The sequence below is a fragment of the Anarhichas minor genome, unplaced genomic scaffold (genome assembly GCF_050575085.1).
Source record: "Anarhichas minor isolate MPS153535 unplaced genomic scaffold, ASM5057508v1 ptg000123l, whole genome shotgun sequence".
Taxonomy (NCBI): domain Eukaryota; kingdom Metazoa; phylum Chordata; class Actinopteri; order Perciformes; family Anarhichadidae; genus Anarhichas; species Anarhichas minor.
Genome location: NW_027466569.1, coordinates 1,078,521 through 1,095,061, shown reverse-complemented (window position 1 = coordinate 1,095,061; position 16,541 = coordinate 1,078,521). Strand labels below are relative to the sequence as shown.

At 42.6% G+C, this 16,541-nt stretch overlaps 1 protein-coding gene across 1 annotated transcript; it reads left to right on the top strand.

Moving 5' to 3' along the window:
* The first annotated feature begins 474 nt into the window (after positions 1-474).
* gpn1 (GPN-loop GTPase 1) lies at positions 475-16,210 on the top strand. Its single transcript, XM_076083155.1, has 13 exons — positions 475-657; positions 1,802-1,895; positions 5,572-5,678; positions 5,839-5,876; positions 6,615-6,693; positions 8,388-8,482; positions 9,647-9,692; positions 9,776-9,922; positions 12,501-12,583; positions 13,733-13,772; positions 14,296-14,386; positions 14,677-14,781; positions 15,809-16,210. Exons 1-13 carry the CDS (start codon positions 502-504, stop codon positions 15,913-15,915), a joined length of 1,188 nt encoding a protein of 395 aa, XP_075939270.1. The 5' UTR covers positions 475-501; the 3' UTR covers positions 15,916-16,210.
* The last annotated feature ends 331 nt before the right edge of the window (positions 16,211-16,541 follow it).

Genomic DNA, 16,541 nt, shown 5'->3' with positions numbered 1-16,541 from the left:
GTGATGAGCTTCACAGCTGATGAACTATTGAGTAATATGTTTTACTGTTGAACGGTTTAATTACACACAAATACACTTCCTAGATAAAGAATGAAAATACTCACCTGAAACAACACTGCTGAGTCAAATGAGCCTGTGATCGATGTGGTGTTGGAGCGCCATCTTGTGGCTACCTGAGTGCTTAACAATTGCACAGTTGAGGATGTGGTCTTTGCAGACACCACCAGCACCATCTGTCTGTACTTCATCCACTGGAGATGTGCTACCACGCCTCCGCCTGTTCATCTCTTTCTTCATACTGTGATCTGGAGGGGCGGGGCTGGAGGATTGCTGACTGGGAGGCACCTTTCTTGAACCTGGGTATTGAGAAAGACTAGTTTGTGCTTCCCTCTAGCGGTTAGTAGTGAGTACTGCTCCTCCCCCTCCTCCCTTCCACCGTCACGTTTTACGACAGTACCATTGTCTTTACGGCAGCCCGGTTTCCCCACAACATCAGACAACATGGCCGATGCGGAGCAGTGTCCCGGTGCTGAGGCGGTTTTAACGGAGAACCAGGAGAGTCCTGCAGCGGGGACAGACAGCGGGACTCCCGGAGACAAACCCGTGTGTCTCCTCGTGCTGGGCATGGCGGGCTCCGGGAAAACCACCTTCGTTCAGGTGAGTTAGCAATGTGTGGCTAACAGAAGAGCTAACTGCGTGAGTTAGCTTCGCCAGGCAGCTGTTAGCATGTCTGCTGTAGGCTAATGCTAGCTAATGTTATAGCCTATCAAGTACTATTCTACATAATACTACAATTATGCTCTCTGTATACATACTATTTTAGTTATTGTGGATTTTTAACTTGTTTTTTTAATTTAATATTCTTTACTGTTTTATTCCTTATTTACTTATTTATAATACTTGTTTTTATCCTGTTTTTGTACTGTCTCTTGTTTGCACTATACTGTATATAACATGATATAACATAATATAAAATAAATAATACATATACTGTATGCTGCTGTAATCCTGTAAATAAAGGATTATATATATATATATATATTGACTGTGACTCATGTTTCTAATGTTGTCTCTTTAGACTCCAGTGATTTAAACTAATCAGTCAACATGAGGTTGAAGAGTTTCAGCTTTAATTCAATGAATAAAACTAAAATATCACAACAACGTTTAACAATTACAGACATTTTCCACACAAATTCGTACTCGAGCACAGTACTTGATTAATGTACTTAGACACAGTGTAATTCAAGAGGCTTTATTGAGAACAACTAAAAAAACATATACAGGAAATAACAATATTATACAAATGAATGAAATATTTGTGAGTGAAGTGTTTTTATTCAAGATGTCTTCAATAGAAACACTGTTGGTTCAAATGGTTTAATGTTGACGATAAGAGAGTTCTAGAATATAACACTTCAACCCACTCTTGATATTATACCTAATATTATAAATATTTATATATTATAATATATAAATATTATAATATATATTATATTATTATTCCTGTCCAAACATCTGGGAAGAGAGAGAGAGGAGAAGAGAGGGGGAGGAAGAGGAGAGAGAGGGGAAGAGAGAGGAGGAGTGAGGAGAAGAGAAAGGAGGAAGAGGGGGGAGGTGAGAGGAAGAGGAGCGAGAGTGACCAGTAATTAGTAACACATATCTAAACTTCCTTGTGAGGCTGGTAATAGTAATTACATCATCTCTGAGATTGTTTTCCCTTTTTGTAAAAACTTAAAGCAAACAAACACCATGACCACCAACCTCCGTTGTGACTTCAGTGTGTTTGTGTTTCCTCCAGAGGCTGACGGCTCACCTCCACTCTCTGAAAACCCCTCCATACGTCATCAACCTGGACCCGGCCGTCCACGAGGTCCCCTTCCCTGCAAACATCGGTGAGGAAACACCCAAACTATGTATTTAAAGAGCAACTAAACCCCAAACTACGTATTTAAAGACCAACTCAACCCCAAACTACGTATTTAAAGACCAACTCAACCCCAAACTACGTATTTAAAGACCAACTCAACCCCAAACTACGTATTTAAAGAGCAACTAAACCCCAAACTACGTATTTAAAGAGCAACTAAACCCCAAACTACGTATTTAAAGACCAACTAAACCCCAAACTACGTATTTAAAGAGCAACTCAACCCCAAACTACGTATTTAAAGAGCAACTCAACCCCAAACTACAGATTGAAAGAGCAACTCAACCCCAAACTACAGATTGAAAGAGCAACTCAACCCCAAATTACAGATTGAAAGAGCAACTCAACCCCAAACTACGTTTTAAAAGACCAACTCAACCCCAAACTACGTATTTAAAGACCAACTCAACCCCAAACTACGTTTTAAAAGACCAACTCAACCCCAAACTACGTATTTAAAGACCAACTCAACCCCAAACTACGTATTTAAAGACCAACTCAACCCCAAACTACGTATTTAAAGACCAACTCAACCCCAAACTACGTATTTAAAGAGCAACTCAACCCCAAACTACGTATTTAAAGAGCAACTCAACCCCAAACTACGTATTTAAAGAGCAACTCAACCCCAAACTACGTATTTAAAGACCAACTCAACCCCAAACTACGTATTTAAAGACCAACTCAACCCCAAACTACGTATTTAAAGAGCAACTAAACCCCAAACTACGTATTTAAAGGGCAACTAAACCCCAAACTACGTATTTAAAGACCAACTAAACCCCAAACTACGTATTTAAAGACCAACTAAACCCCAAACTACGTATTTAAAGACCAACTAAACCCCAAACTACGTATTTAAAGAGCAACTCAACCCCAAACTACAGATTGAAAGAGCAACTCAACCCCAAACTACAGATTGAAAGAGCAACTCAACCCCAAATTACAGATTGAAAGAGCAACTCAACCCCAAACTACGTTTTAAAAGACCAACTCAACCCCAAACTACGTATTTAAAGACCAACTCAACCCCAAACTACGTATTTAAAGACCAACTCAACCCCAAACTACGTATTTAAAGACCAACTCAACCCCAAACTACGTATTTAAAGACCAACTCAACCCCAAACTACGTATTTAAAGAGCAACTCAACCCCAAACTACGTATTTAAAGAGCAACTCAACCCCAAACTACGTATTTAAAGAGCAACTCAACCCCAAACTACGTATTTAAAGAGCAACTCAACCCCAAACTACGTATTTAAAGAGCAACTCAACCCCAAACTACGTATTTAAAGAGCAACTCAACCCCAAACTACGTATTTAAAGACCAACTCAACCCCAAACTACGTATTTAAAGAGCAACTCAACCCCAAACTACGTATTTAAAGACCAACTCAACCCCAAACTACGTATTTAAAGACCAACTCAACCCCAAACTACGTATTTAAAGAGCAACTCAACCCCAAACTACGTATTTAAAGAGCAACTCAACCCCAAACTACAGATTTAAAGAGCAACTCAACCCCAAACTACAGATTTAAAGAGCAACTCAACCCCAAACTACAGATTTAAAGAGCAACTCAACCCCAAACTACGTATTTAAAGAGCAACTCAACCCCAAACTACGTATTTAAAGAGCAACTCAACCCCAAACTACGTATTTAAAGAGCAACTCAACCCCAAACTACGTATTTAAAGAGCAACTCAACCCCAAATTACAGATTTAAAGAGCAACTTAACCCCAAATTACAGATTTAAAGAGCAACTCAACCCCAAACTACGTTTTTAAAGAGCAACTCAACCCCAAACTACGTTTTTAAAGAGCAACTCAACCCCAAACTATGTTTTTAAAGAGCAACTCAACCCCAAACGACGTATTTAAAGAGCAACTCAACCCCAAACGACGTATTTAAAGAGCAACTCAACCCCAACCTACAGTTGTAAAGAGTAACTCAACCCCAAACTACGTATTTAAAGATCAACTCAACCCCAAACTACGTATTTAAAGAGCAACTCAAGCCCAAACTACGTATTTAAAGAGCAACTCAAGCCCAAACTACGTATTTAAAGAGCAACTCAACCCCAAACTACGTATTTAAAGAGCAACTCAACCCCAAACTACAGTTTTAAAGAGCAACTCAACCCCCAAACTACAGTTTTAAAGAGCAACTCAACCCCCAAACTTCAGTTTTAAAGAGCAACTCAACCCCCAAACTACAGTTTTAAAGAGCAACTCAACCCCCAAACTACGTTTTTAAAGAGCAACTCAACCCCAAACTACGTTTTTAAAGAGCAACTCAACCCCAAACTACGTTTTTAAAGAGCAACTCAACCCCAAACTATGTCTTTAAAGAGCAACTCAACCCCAAACGATGTTTTTAAAGAGCAACTCAACCCCAAACTACGTATTTAAAGAGCAACTCAACCCCAAACTACGTATTTAAAGAGCAACTCAAGCCCAAACTACGTATTTAAAGAGCAACTCAAGCCCAAACTACGTATTTAAAGAGCAACTCAACCCCAAACTACGTATTTAAAGAGCAACTCAACCCCAAACTACGTATTTAAAGAGCAACTCAACCCCAAACTAAGTATTTAAAGAGCAACTCAACCCCCAAACTACAGTTTTAAAGAGCAACTCAACCCCCAAACTTCAGTTTTAAAGAGCAACTCAACCCCCAAACTTCAGTTTTAAAGAGCAACTCAACCCCAAACTACGTATTTAAAGAGCAACTCAACCCCAAACTAAGTATTTAAAGAGCAACTCAACCCCAAACTACAGTTTTAAAGAGCAACTCAACCCCCAAACTTCAGTTTTAAAGAGCAACTCAACCCCCAAACTACAGTTTTAAAGAGCAACTCAACCCCCAAACTACAGTTTTAAAGAGCAACTCAACCCCCAAACTTCAGTTTTAAAGAGCAACTCAACCCCCAAACTACAGTTTTAAAGAGCAACTCAACCCCAAACTACGAAAATGACTGGTGTGACTCAGGTCTCTACCAGTGACGTATACGGCGTCTCTACGTCACTCCTCCTCAGTCCAGATATGGTCACTTCCTGTTCACTGGTTGAAAAATAGCCGCGTTAAAATCTCTTATTTCAGACAACTGGCAAAAAACACATTGACTTCCAGATGAGTGAACAAGAAGTGAGAAAATGCTGACTCACTTTTGGGTTTTAGAACTCCTCTGTATCCTCCTATAAAACCGACTGAGGGTAGAGGAGTATTACTGAAGAGTAGCCGTCTCAGTTAGCCTGTGAATCACTAATGCTAATCACTAGCATACTGGCCCCTGCATGTAAACGCAAAGAATGTATCCTGTATGTTGTCACCAGAACAGACTCTTTACAGAACTCTTACCTGACTACAATCATAACTCTAGTCAGGTAATAGCATACGGTAGCTTTTCTTTTTCTCTTTTGTAACTGTAGCATCAAAGCCTGGTGGAATGAGCCAGATAGCTAACTAAGTATCCTCTTAAACGATTAAATTCACACTAAAGTCCGCAGAAAAGAGGGAAACGGTTTGTTACAGTAATTACAGCACATTCCTCATTTAGTCGGTCCAGACAGACATTATTCGGTTCTCGGTTCTCTCTGTAGCCTTCAGTCCGTCTGTCTGTCTTCTGTCCCGCAGACATCCGGGACACCGTGAACTACAAGGAGGTGATGAAGCAGTACGGCCTCGGACCCAACGGGGGCATCGTGACGTCACTCAACCTGTTCGCCACACGCTTTGATCAGGTGACCCAGTCTTGACTCCGCCTCTCTATAAGATACCGAACCAAAGAGTTAAACTATTGAAATCAAAAGATGTCGACGACTTAAAACTAAAACGTACGTGTGTTATAAATGAGTTGGAATGGTTTAGTTTTTAAGTGCGTTTTTGTTTTCTGTTCCTCAGGTGATGCACTTCTTGGAGAAGAAGCAGCAGAACCACCGGTGAGTATTGGTACTACCTGAACTACATCACCTTAAAATCTCTCCTGTCCTCTCATGTCTCCTATCCTCTCCTGTCCTCTCATGTCTCCCGTCCTCTCATGTCTCATGTCCTCTCATGTCTCCTGCACTCTCATGTCCTCTCCTGTCCTCTCATGTCTCCCGTCCTCTCATGTCCTCTCATGTCTCCTGCACTCTTATGTCCTCTCCTGTCTTCTCATATCTCCCGTCCTCTCGTGTCTCCCGTCCTCTCATGTCTCCTGCACTCTCATGTCTCATGTCCTCTCCTGTCCTCTCATGTCTCCTGCACTCTCATGTCTCCTGCACTCTCATGTCCTCTCCTGTCCTCTCATGTCTCCCATCGTCTCATGTCCTCTCCCGTCCTCTCGTGTCTCCTGTCTTCTCGTGTCTCCCGTCCTCTCGTGTCTCCCGTCCTCTCATGTCTCCCGCACTCTCATGTCTCCTGCACTCTCGTGTCTCCTGTCTTCTCGTGTCTTCTGTCTTCTCGTGTCTCCCTTCCTCTCGTGTCTCCCTTCCTCTCGTGTCTCCCGTCCTCTCGTGTCTCCCGTCCTCTCGTCTCCCGTTCTCTCGTGTCTCCCGTCCTCTCATGTCTCCTGCACTCTCATGTCTCCCGTCCTCTCGTGTCTCCCGTCCTCTCGTGTCTCCCGTCCTCTCGTGTCCTGTCCTCTCATGTCTCCCGTCCTCTCATGTCTCATGTCCTCTCTCGTGTCTCCTCTGCAGCTACATTCTGATCGACACCCCGGGTCAGATTGAAGTCTTCACCTGGTCTGCGTCTGGAACCATCATCACGGAGACTCTGGTGGGTCCGACTCTCTGTTTTTTCTTATTGATCACATCGAGTTCTGAAGCACAAACCCGCCGGTGGGCCGAAAGGGCCAAAACTACACCGTTTATCAGCCAGAAGCTGTGAAAATAGACCTCATTGTCGTCAGATTGTCATCTTTCCGACGGTCCTTGAACACATCATGTCCAACGAATGCTTCCGTCAGATAAGACGAGGAGAGAGGGGGAGGGGAGAGGAGAGGCTGAAACATGTGAATAGTTCAATGTATAGAACATGTAGAGACTCCATAACCGAGTTATTCTGCACTAAAGACATGTTCTAGTTCTCTCTACTTCTAGTTATGATTGTTGTTTCCATAGAGGAGCAGGACTTTATATCACCGTTGTACAGGGTAGGAAATTTACATATTTCTTTGGGGGCAATTTTTGCCCCCACTGACTGAAATCCAGGGCATTTTCAAAAAATTGGGGACAGTTTTTGAAACTTGTGAAATAACATTTAACCTTTGTTCAAAATAATAAATATACTTATTTAGGCTTACAGTATATGAGCAATTGTCATCAAATGGCAATAATAAGACTATTAGGCAGTAGTCTACAGATTAAAAGTCTTTTCTTAGATTTTTTTAACAAAAAACAAACAGAAATCAGACAATCATATTCAATTTATTCTTATTTCTTTGTGGTTATTTATTGTTATTATTAAATGTTTTAAACAACTATTAACAATTATTAAGTCAACGATGCCTTGATTACATATACATCAGTCATTGTGTGGAATTATTGAGAAACATTTTGTAGCACCTTAAATATTGTGATATTACCCATTTCTGTCCTGAACATATGCATTAGTCATTGTGTGGAATTTTTGAGAAAAACATTTTTATAGCACCGTAAAAATTTAAAAAATGTGCCATTTGAAGGTACAAATTCAGTTCAGAGTTTTTACTTAGTAAAATATCTTAATTGACTGTCAGTCAGGTATTATTCATTTCCAGCAACCCTCAAATCAAAGAATAAAGACACTTTACACACAATTTATGTGTATTTTCCCTTTAACTCACGAGATGCAGGTAGCATGTTTTATACTTAATGTGAATATAATTCATACTTTGTTGGCATCTTATTCTGAAAACCGGATGTTCGTCTGAAGAAACCGGATGTTGTCTCACGTTAATCTTTCCGTTAACTTTCAAAGTCCTTCGCTGGCTCCCGATCTGTGCCGTTTGAATGCGTTTACCGTGAATGTCAGCATATAGGTGCACTAACATGTAAGTGTCTGCTGAGGTGACCGCAGTCACAGGTCTGATTAAGAAGCGCTCCATTTATTTATTAGTTTAGAAAGTTCGGGGGCATTTTTTGCCCCTCAGTGATATCAGGGGCAAAATGATATTTCTTAGTGGCAGTTTTGCCCTTTGCCCTCGTGTATTTCCGACGCTGCCGTTGTATCACGTTGTATCACGTATCGCGTTGTATTACGTTGTATCGCGTTGTATCGCGTTGTATCACGTATCACGTTGTATTACGTTGTATCACGTTGTATTACGTTGTATCGCGTTGTATCGCATTGTATCACGTTGTATTACGTTGTATCGCGTTGTATTACGTTGTATCGCGTTGTATCACGTATCGCGTTGTATCACGTTGTATTACGTTGTATCACGTTGTATTACGTTGTATCACACAGGGTTAATGTTTTGTGTGCTTCAGGCCTCGTCCTTCCCCTGCGTGGTGATCTACGTGATGGACACATCTCGGAGCGTCAACCCCGTCACATTCATGTCCAACATGCTGTACGCCTGCAGGTACCAATGAATGGTGGTGGTGTTGTCCATCAGTAATACTCACACTGTCCTCACCTATTTAATATTACAGATCTATGAACACAGTGGCTATAAACACACACAAGCACTCAATCGGACATCAAACATCTGTTACTTTAACTAAAACTACGAGTCACGTATTGAAATACCACAACACTGGACTGCTCTTTACATCATAGAAAGTATGTTATATATCTGAAATGCAAATATTATACTATTATTATTTATTTTTCTTACAAAAGATCACAGCTGATTCAATTGTCTCACTCCCATTTTCAAATATCACTGAAACAGGAACGGACCCCGTCCACACACATGTAAAACAGTGTTTGTACTGAATATGTCCAGCAGGGGGCGCCACCAGAGCAGATAAGACAACTGAGTATTAAATATGAACTGCTCTTAGTGTTAGTGTGTGTAATATTATCAGGAAACAACGAGATTACAGCACTTTGAGTTAAACTTCACTGAAGCAACATTCAGAGGTGAACTAGAGTCATAACTCAGAGAAATGAACTCCTCATCATCATCATCATCATCTCCAGAACAAACGTCCTTAAATCATAGAGAACCGCTGCCTCTTAAACTCATTTTCTACACGTACTTATTTATTTGACTGTTCTTCCTCTCGTGTCTTAATACTTTATTTATACTGCATTGTGTCTTTGTCTCTTCTCGTTATCGTAACATCTCTGGAACACCGAGAAGGAATTTCTTTTTTAATTTGGCCATAACTTTAAGAATTCATACGCTAATTATGACAATTTAACCCAAATGTTGTAAAATGATGGACGGACACAGATTTAAAGTGTCCGTGGTATTAATACTATATTAATATAATACATAGTATATAATTCTAGTGTACTATTCTTTTATTATTTGTACATATGACTTTATTTGCTATAGTTGAAGAAACAATAAAAAGCATGATTTGAAGAGTTGTTAATGTTGTCTTCAGCATCTCCGTGATCCTGTGATGTCTTCAGCATCTCAGTGATCCTGTGATGTCTGGACATTGACGGGTTCACTGCAGTCAGAGAACACGGAGTAATAGCAGCAGCTCTCCTGCTAGCTCTAAGTCTTCCTGTCTCGTTAGCATCCATCAGTAGTTCTGCTCTCACTTCTTCCTCTCTGTCCCTCCTCCAGTATTCTCTACAAGACCAAGCTGCCCTTCATCGTCGCCATGAACAAAGTGAGGTCACTTCCTGTCAGCCATGTGATTTTTCTTTTACAGTTTCATCTTATTGATTCGTTGACTATTTGTTCTTGTTGCAGACCGACATCATCGACCACAGCTTCGCGGTGGAGTGGATGCAGGACTTTGAGGTCTTCCAGGACGCTCTGAACCAGGAGACCTCGTACGTGAGCAACCTGACGCGCTCCATGAGTCTGGTGCTGGACGAGTTCTACACCAACCTGAGGGTAAGAGGACCAGGAGGCCCGACGCAGGAAAGACTCACCGGAGAGACGGATCACATTGAAGAAGAACGCAGAGTACAGCCACATTACGGCTGTGGACGTACTTTAGACTCCCAAGAGAATCGATACCAGTTTAAGAGAACGCTTTATTCACAATGTTTACACCTCTTTAATTTTCTGAGGGACTGAAGCTGTTCTGATCTCTTCAAACACAAAAGACTCTATTCACTAAAGCACTGATTCTACCTCTCACAGCACATGATGCTGCTCTACTGCTGCCTCCATCTGCTGCTACTACTGTAGTAATACTCTGGTACTGGTACTACTCTGGTGATACTCTGGTACTACTCTAGTGATACTCTGGTACTGGTACTACTCTTGTGATACTCTGGTACTGCTACTACTGTAGTAATACTCTGGTACTACTCTAGTGATACTCTGGTACTAGTCTAGTGATACTCTGGTACTGCTACTACTCTGGTGATACTCTGGTACTGGTACTACTGTAGTGATACTCTGGTACTGGTACTACTCTGGTGATACTCTGGTACTGGTACTACTGTAGTAATACTCTGGTACTGGTACTACTCTAGTGATACTCTGGTACTACTCTAGTAATACTCTGGTACTACTCTAGTGATACTCTGGTACTGGTACTACTGTAGTAATACTCTGGTACTGGTACTACTGTAGTGATACTCTGGTACTGGTACTACTCTAGTGATACTCTGGTACTGGTACTACTCTTGTGATACTCTGGTACTGGTACTACTCTTGTGATACTCTGGTACTGCTACTACTGTAGTAATACACTGGTACTACTCTAGTGATACACTGGTACTAGTCTATTGATACTCTGGTACTAGTCTAGTGATACTCTGGTACTGGTACTACTGTAGTGATACTCTGGTACTGCTACTACTGTAGTGATACTCTGGTACTACTCTAGTGATACTCTGGTACTGGTACTACTGTAGTAATACTCTGGTACTGGTACTACTGTAGTGATACTCTGGTACTGGTACTACTCTAGTGATACTCTGGTACTACTCTAGTGATACTCTGGTACTGGTACTACTCTTGTGATACTCTGGTACTGCTACTACTGTAGTAATACACTGGTACTACTCTAGTGATACTCTGGTACTAGTCTAGTGATACTCTGATACTGGTACTACTCTGGTGATACTCTGGTACTGGTACTACTCTGGTGATACTCTGGTACTACTGTAGTGATACTCTGGTACTCATACTACTCTAGTGATACTCTGGTACTACTCTGGTGATACTCTGGTAGTGGTACTACTGTAGTAATACTCTGGTACTGGTACTACTCTGGTGATACTCTGGTACTACTCTGGTGATACTCTGGTACTACTGTAGTGATACTCTGGTACTCGTACTACTCTAGTGATACTCTGGTACTGGTACTACTCTGGTACTACTGTAGTAATACTCTGGTACTGGTACTACTCTAGTATTACTCTGGTACTGGTACTATAGTGATACTCTGGTACTACTCTAGTAATACTCTGGTACTACTCTAGTGATACTCTGGTACTGGTACTACTGTAGTAATACTCTAGTACTGGTATGACTGTAGTGATACTCTGGTACTGGTACTACTCTAGTGATACTCTGGTACTGGTACTACTGTAGTGATACTCTGGTACTACTGTAGTGATACTCTGGTACTACTGTAGTGATACTCTGGTACTGGTACTACTGTAGTGATACTCTGGTCCTACTCTAGTGATACTCTGGTACTGGTACTACTGTAGTAATACTCTGGTACTGGTACTACTCTAGTAATACTCTGGTACTGGTACTACTCTAGTGATACTCTGGTACTACTCTAGTAATACTCTGGTACTACTCTAGTGATGCTCTGGTACTGGTACCACTGTAGTAATACTCTGGTACTACTCTAGTGATACTCTGGTACTGCTACTACTGTAGTAATATTCTGGTACTGGTACTACTGTAGTGATATTCTGGTACTGGTACTACTCTAGTGATACTCTGGTACTGGTACTACATTACATTACATTACATTACTACTCTAGTGATGCTCTGGTACTGGTACTACTCTAGTGATACTCTGGTACTACTGTAGTGATGCTCTGGTACTGGTACTACTGTAGTGATACTCTGGTGATACTCTGGTACTGGTACTACTCTAGTGATACTCTGGTACTGCTACTACTGTAGTAATATTCTGGTAGTGGTACTACTGTAGTAATATTCTGGTAGTGGTACTACTGTAGTGATATTCTGGAAGTGGTACTACTGTAGTGATATTCTGGTAGTGGTACTACTGTAGTGATATTCTGGTACTGGTACTACTCTAGTAATACTCTGATACTGGTACTACTCTAGTAATACTCTACGTATACGGGCACGTTTACCACTAGTAGAACCCAGCAGGAGATTAAAGAGGGTCGGTAGAACCCAGCAGGAGATTAAAGGGGGTCGGTGGAACCCAGCAGGAGAGTAAAGGGGGTCGGTGGAACCCAGCAGGAGAGTAAAGGGGGTCGGTAGAACCACGGTTCTAAAAGTGGTGGTGTCTCCGTGTCTGCAGGTGGTGGGCGTGTCCGCGGTGACCGGAAGCGGATTGGACGAGCTGTTCGTTCAGGTGGAGGACGCTGTGGTGGAGTACGAGAGGTTTGTTTCACTCGTTCATCAGATGGTTTGTCGTCACATTTCTTTATTATTTACACATTTAAATGTGTTTTATTCTCTTGTTTGTCTCTAAACTGTTAAACACCTAATTAAATTAAGGACAAAATGTTTCCACTGAAACAATATATATATATATCCATCCATCCATCCATCCATCTTCCTCCTCTTATCCGGGGTCGGGTCGTGGTGGCAGCAGGCCAAGCAGGCTGACCCAGACCTCCCTCTCACCGGCAACATGTTCCAGCTCATTCTGGGGGATCCCGAGGCGTTCCCAGGCCAGCTGGGAGATGTAATCCCTCCAGCGTGTTCTGGGTCTTCCCCGGGGTCTCTTCCCAGTTGGACGTGCCTGGAAAACCTCCAGTGGGAGGCGTCCAGGAGGCATCCTAATTAGATGCCCGAACCACCTCAGCTGACTCCTTTCGACGCGAAGGAGTAGCGGCTCGACTCCAAGCTCCCTCCTGATGACCGAGCTCCTTACCCTATCTCTAAGGCTGAGCCCGGCCACCCTACGGAGGAAACTCATTTCGGCCGCTTGTAGCCGCGACCTTGTCCTTTCGGTCACGACCCAGAGTTCGTGACCATAGGTGAGGGTAGGAACGTAGACCGAGTGGTAAATTGAGAGCTTTGCCTTCCGGCTCAGCTCCCTCTTCACCAAGACGGTCCGGTGCAGCGCCTGCTTTACTGCTGCAGCCGCACCGATCCATCTGTCGATCTCCCGCTCCATCTTACCCTCACTCGTGAACAAGACCCCGAGATACTTGAACTCCTTCGCCTGCAGTAGGCACTCCGTCCCCACCTGGAGGGAGCAATCCACCGAACACCATGGCCTCATCCCCGCCGCTTCACACTCGGCTGCAAACCGCCCCAGTGAATGCTGGAGGTCACGATCCGAGGAGGCTAACAGGACCACATCATCTGTAAACAGCAGAGAGGCGATCCCGAGACCCCCGAACCTGACGTTCTCCACCCCCCGGCTGCGCCTAGATATCCTGTCCATGAAAGTCACGAACAGGACCGGATATATATATATAAATGTATTTATTATATATTATATAATATATTTATTATTTGATAAATTCTCTTCTAACGGAGAAGTCTGAGTGATGAACTGAACTCTTCTTCTTTCCTCAGAGACTATCGACCGGAGTATGAAAGACTCCGTAAACAGCTGGTGAGTGTCTGTCCTCACATGTCTCCTTGTTTTGACCCTCTGTACCCCAAAACACGGCAACATTCTGACGGTCTTTGAACACATCATGTGTAACGAACGCTCGAACACTAAGCTTAACATTTTGATATTTGTCTCGTTTAAAATCTCTCCATAAATAAAGCGTTTACTTTAACCAGCAGTCATGATTGGAGAGGGGAGAGGGGAGGAGGAGAGAGGAGAGGCTGAAACATGTTAATAGTTTAATTTTTATAACGTGTAGAGACTCATTTTTTTCCAATATTGGTAACACTTGTAGACACCTGAAAAATGTTGGATATATAGATTCCATATTTTGTAAAATTATTTATCAAAGAATTTCAACTTGCATTTTTCTGATTGATGTCATAATAACTGTTATTCTGCACTAAATACATGTTCTAGTTCTCTCTACTTCTACTCATGATTGTTCCATTTCCACAGAGGAGCAGGACTTTTATTTTGTAGTGAAAATCAAAGAGGGTTAACTGACTTCCTGTCCCATCAGGCGGATGCTCAGAGCAGGAAGCAGCAGGAGCAGCTGGAGCGACTCAGGAAGGACCTGGGAGCCGTGGACATGACGAGCACGCCTTCATCAGGTACAGCCGACCGATGACGAGGCGGTTTTTACTGGTGACGCTGTAGTTTACACCTCTATCATTTCTCAAGAAGAACTGTTTGCCCCCGTTTGTCCAGTTAAAGTGTTTCAATGTGAAGCCGCAGGAAATGCTGTGTTAGCATTAGCAGTGAGATGTAAAGGTGAGCTGTAACATTAGCTAGCTCAGTGCTACGTGAACTAGCCGTATCCAGTATAGATGCAAGCTTGTTGCTCTGTATTTGATAACGTTGTATTCTTTTAACCGATTGACTTCCTGCTTCCTGTCTGCAGACGGAGCCGACACAGCCGGGCCCAGTGACCTCATCATGACACGTGGTAACCCTGACGACAGCGAGGAGGACGAGGACAGCGACACGGACGACATCGATCACAGCGGTGAGAAAAGAAAACGGCCGTTTACACACCATAAAAAAACTAAAAGAATCCTCAGTGATCACCTGCACACTGTTTAACAATACTACAGAGCGCTTCTATGTTGCCTCCACATGGTTCTCAACATGGTGCTGGCTGAGCCAACGGCTAGCAGCTAACAGTGCTAACAGAACGAACGGTGTTAACTCAATGCCTCACATGCACTAAAAACTACGCTCACATGCACTAAAAACTACGCTCTCATGCACTAAAAACTACGCTCTCATGCACTAAAAACTACGCTCTCATGCACTAAAAACTACGCTCTCATGCACTAAAAACTACGCTCTCATGCACTAAAGGGCACGCTCACATGCACTAAAGGGTACACTCACATGCACTAAAGGGCACGCTCATGCACTAAAGGGAACGCTCTCATGCACTAAAAGGAACCCTCACATGCACTAAAGGAACCCTCACATGCACTAAAGGAACCCTCACATGCACTAAAGGAACGCTCACATGCACTAAAGGGTACACTCGCATGCACTAAAGGGTACACTCGCATGCACTAAAGGGCACGCTCACATGCACTAAAGGAACGCTCGCATGCACTAAAGGAACCCTCACATGCACTAAAGGAACCCTCACATGCACTAAAGGAACCCTCGCATGCACTAAAGGGCACGCTCGCATGCACTAAAGGAACCCTCGCATGCACTAAAGGAACCTCGCATGCACTAAAGGAACCTCTCATGCACTAAAGGAACCTCACATGCACTAAAGGAACCCTCACATGCACTAAAGGAACGCTCACATGCACTGAAGGAACGCTCACATGCACTGAAGGAACGCTCACATGCACTGAAGGAACGCTCACATGCACTAAAAGGCGGCCGGCTCTGTGAACAAAGAGGAGCTTTGAACACAGAGACTTTACTCTTTATCTTTACAGAGATAATATTTATTGATGAGATATTAATGTTTTTAATTTCGCACCTTTTAAATGATAAATTTAAATCTGATGGAAATGTTTTTCAATCATTTCTAGCAACGGAGGAGAGCAAAGAAGTCGACTCCTTTGGAACCTTCCTGAAGGAGAGGAAGGAAGTGGTTCAGGTCCGGAACAGGAAGTGTGCGATGCCCGAGGACCCCTGACCCCTGACCTCTGACCCTGTCAGGAGAAACATTGACAGAGAGAAGGTGAAGGAGATGGACACAGACTTTCTCCTGGAACAGAAGAACAGCACGTAAACCTGAACTCTTTGAGTCTGATCAGGTGACCCCTGACCCTGTGACCTCATTCAGTGAAGCTGATTGGCTGCTTCCTCCCTGAGAAGAAAAACAAAAGTTCTATTTTTTTATGAGAAAAGACTTCTATTCTGCTTCCGTTGACGTTTATTTGTAAAAGCACTGAAAGGATTTATGATCCTCAAATAAAAGTGAGCTTTTAGTTCAAAGGTGTTTTTATTTAAACTATTTGGGACTTAAACAAAGTGAGAGGATGTAGTTCATGATGACAATAGCCATCGGCCTTCTGAGTTCCTCTCACAATAATAGTGATGTCACATGACTAGGGACGGGTATCGATACTCGTACTGTCATCAATACTCTTTATCGGTTCTTTCTGACCGACAATCTACAAAGAAGTCCCCAAATCTTTAAACTACATTCTCATCTCATCGATGATCTCAGTGATTGTCTTTCATTGATCAAACTCTGTATGACATCACTAACGTATGACATCACTACCGTTACCCTACGGCTGCTCCACAGACTGATGT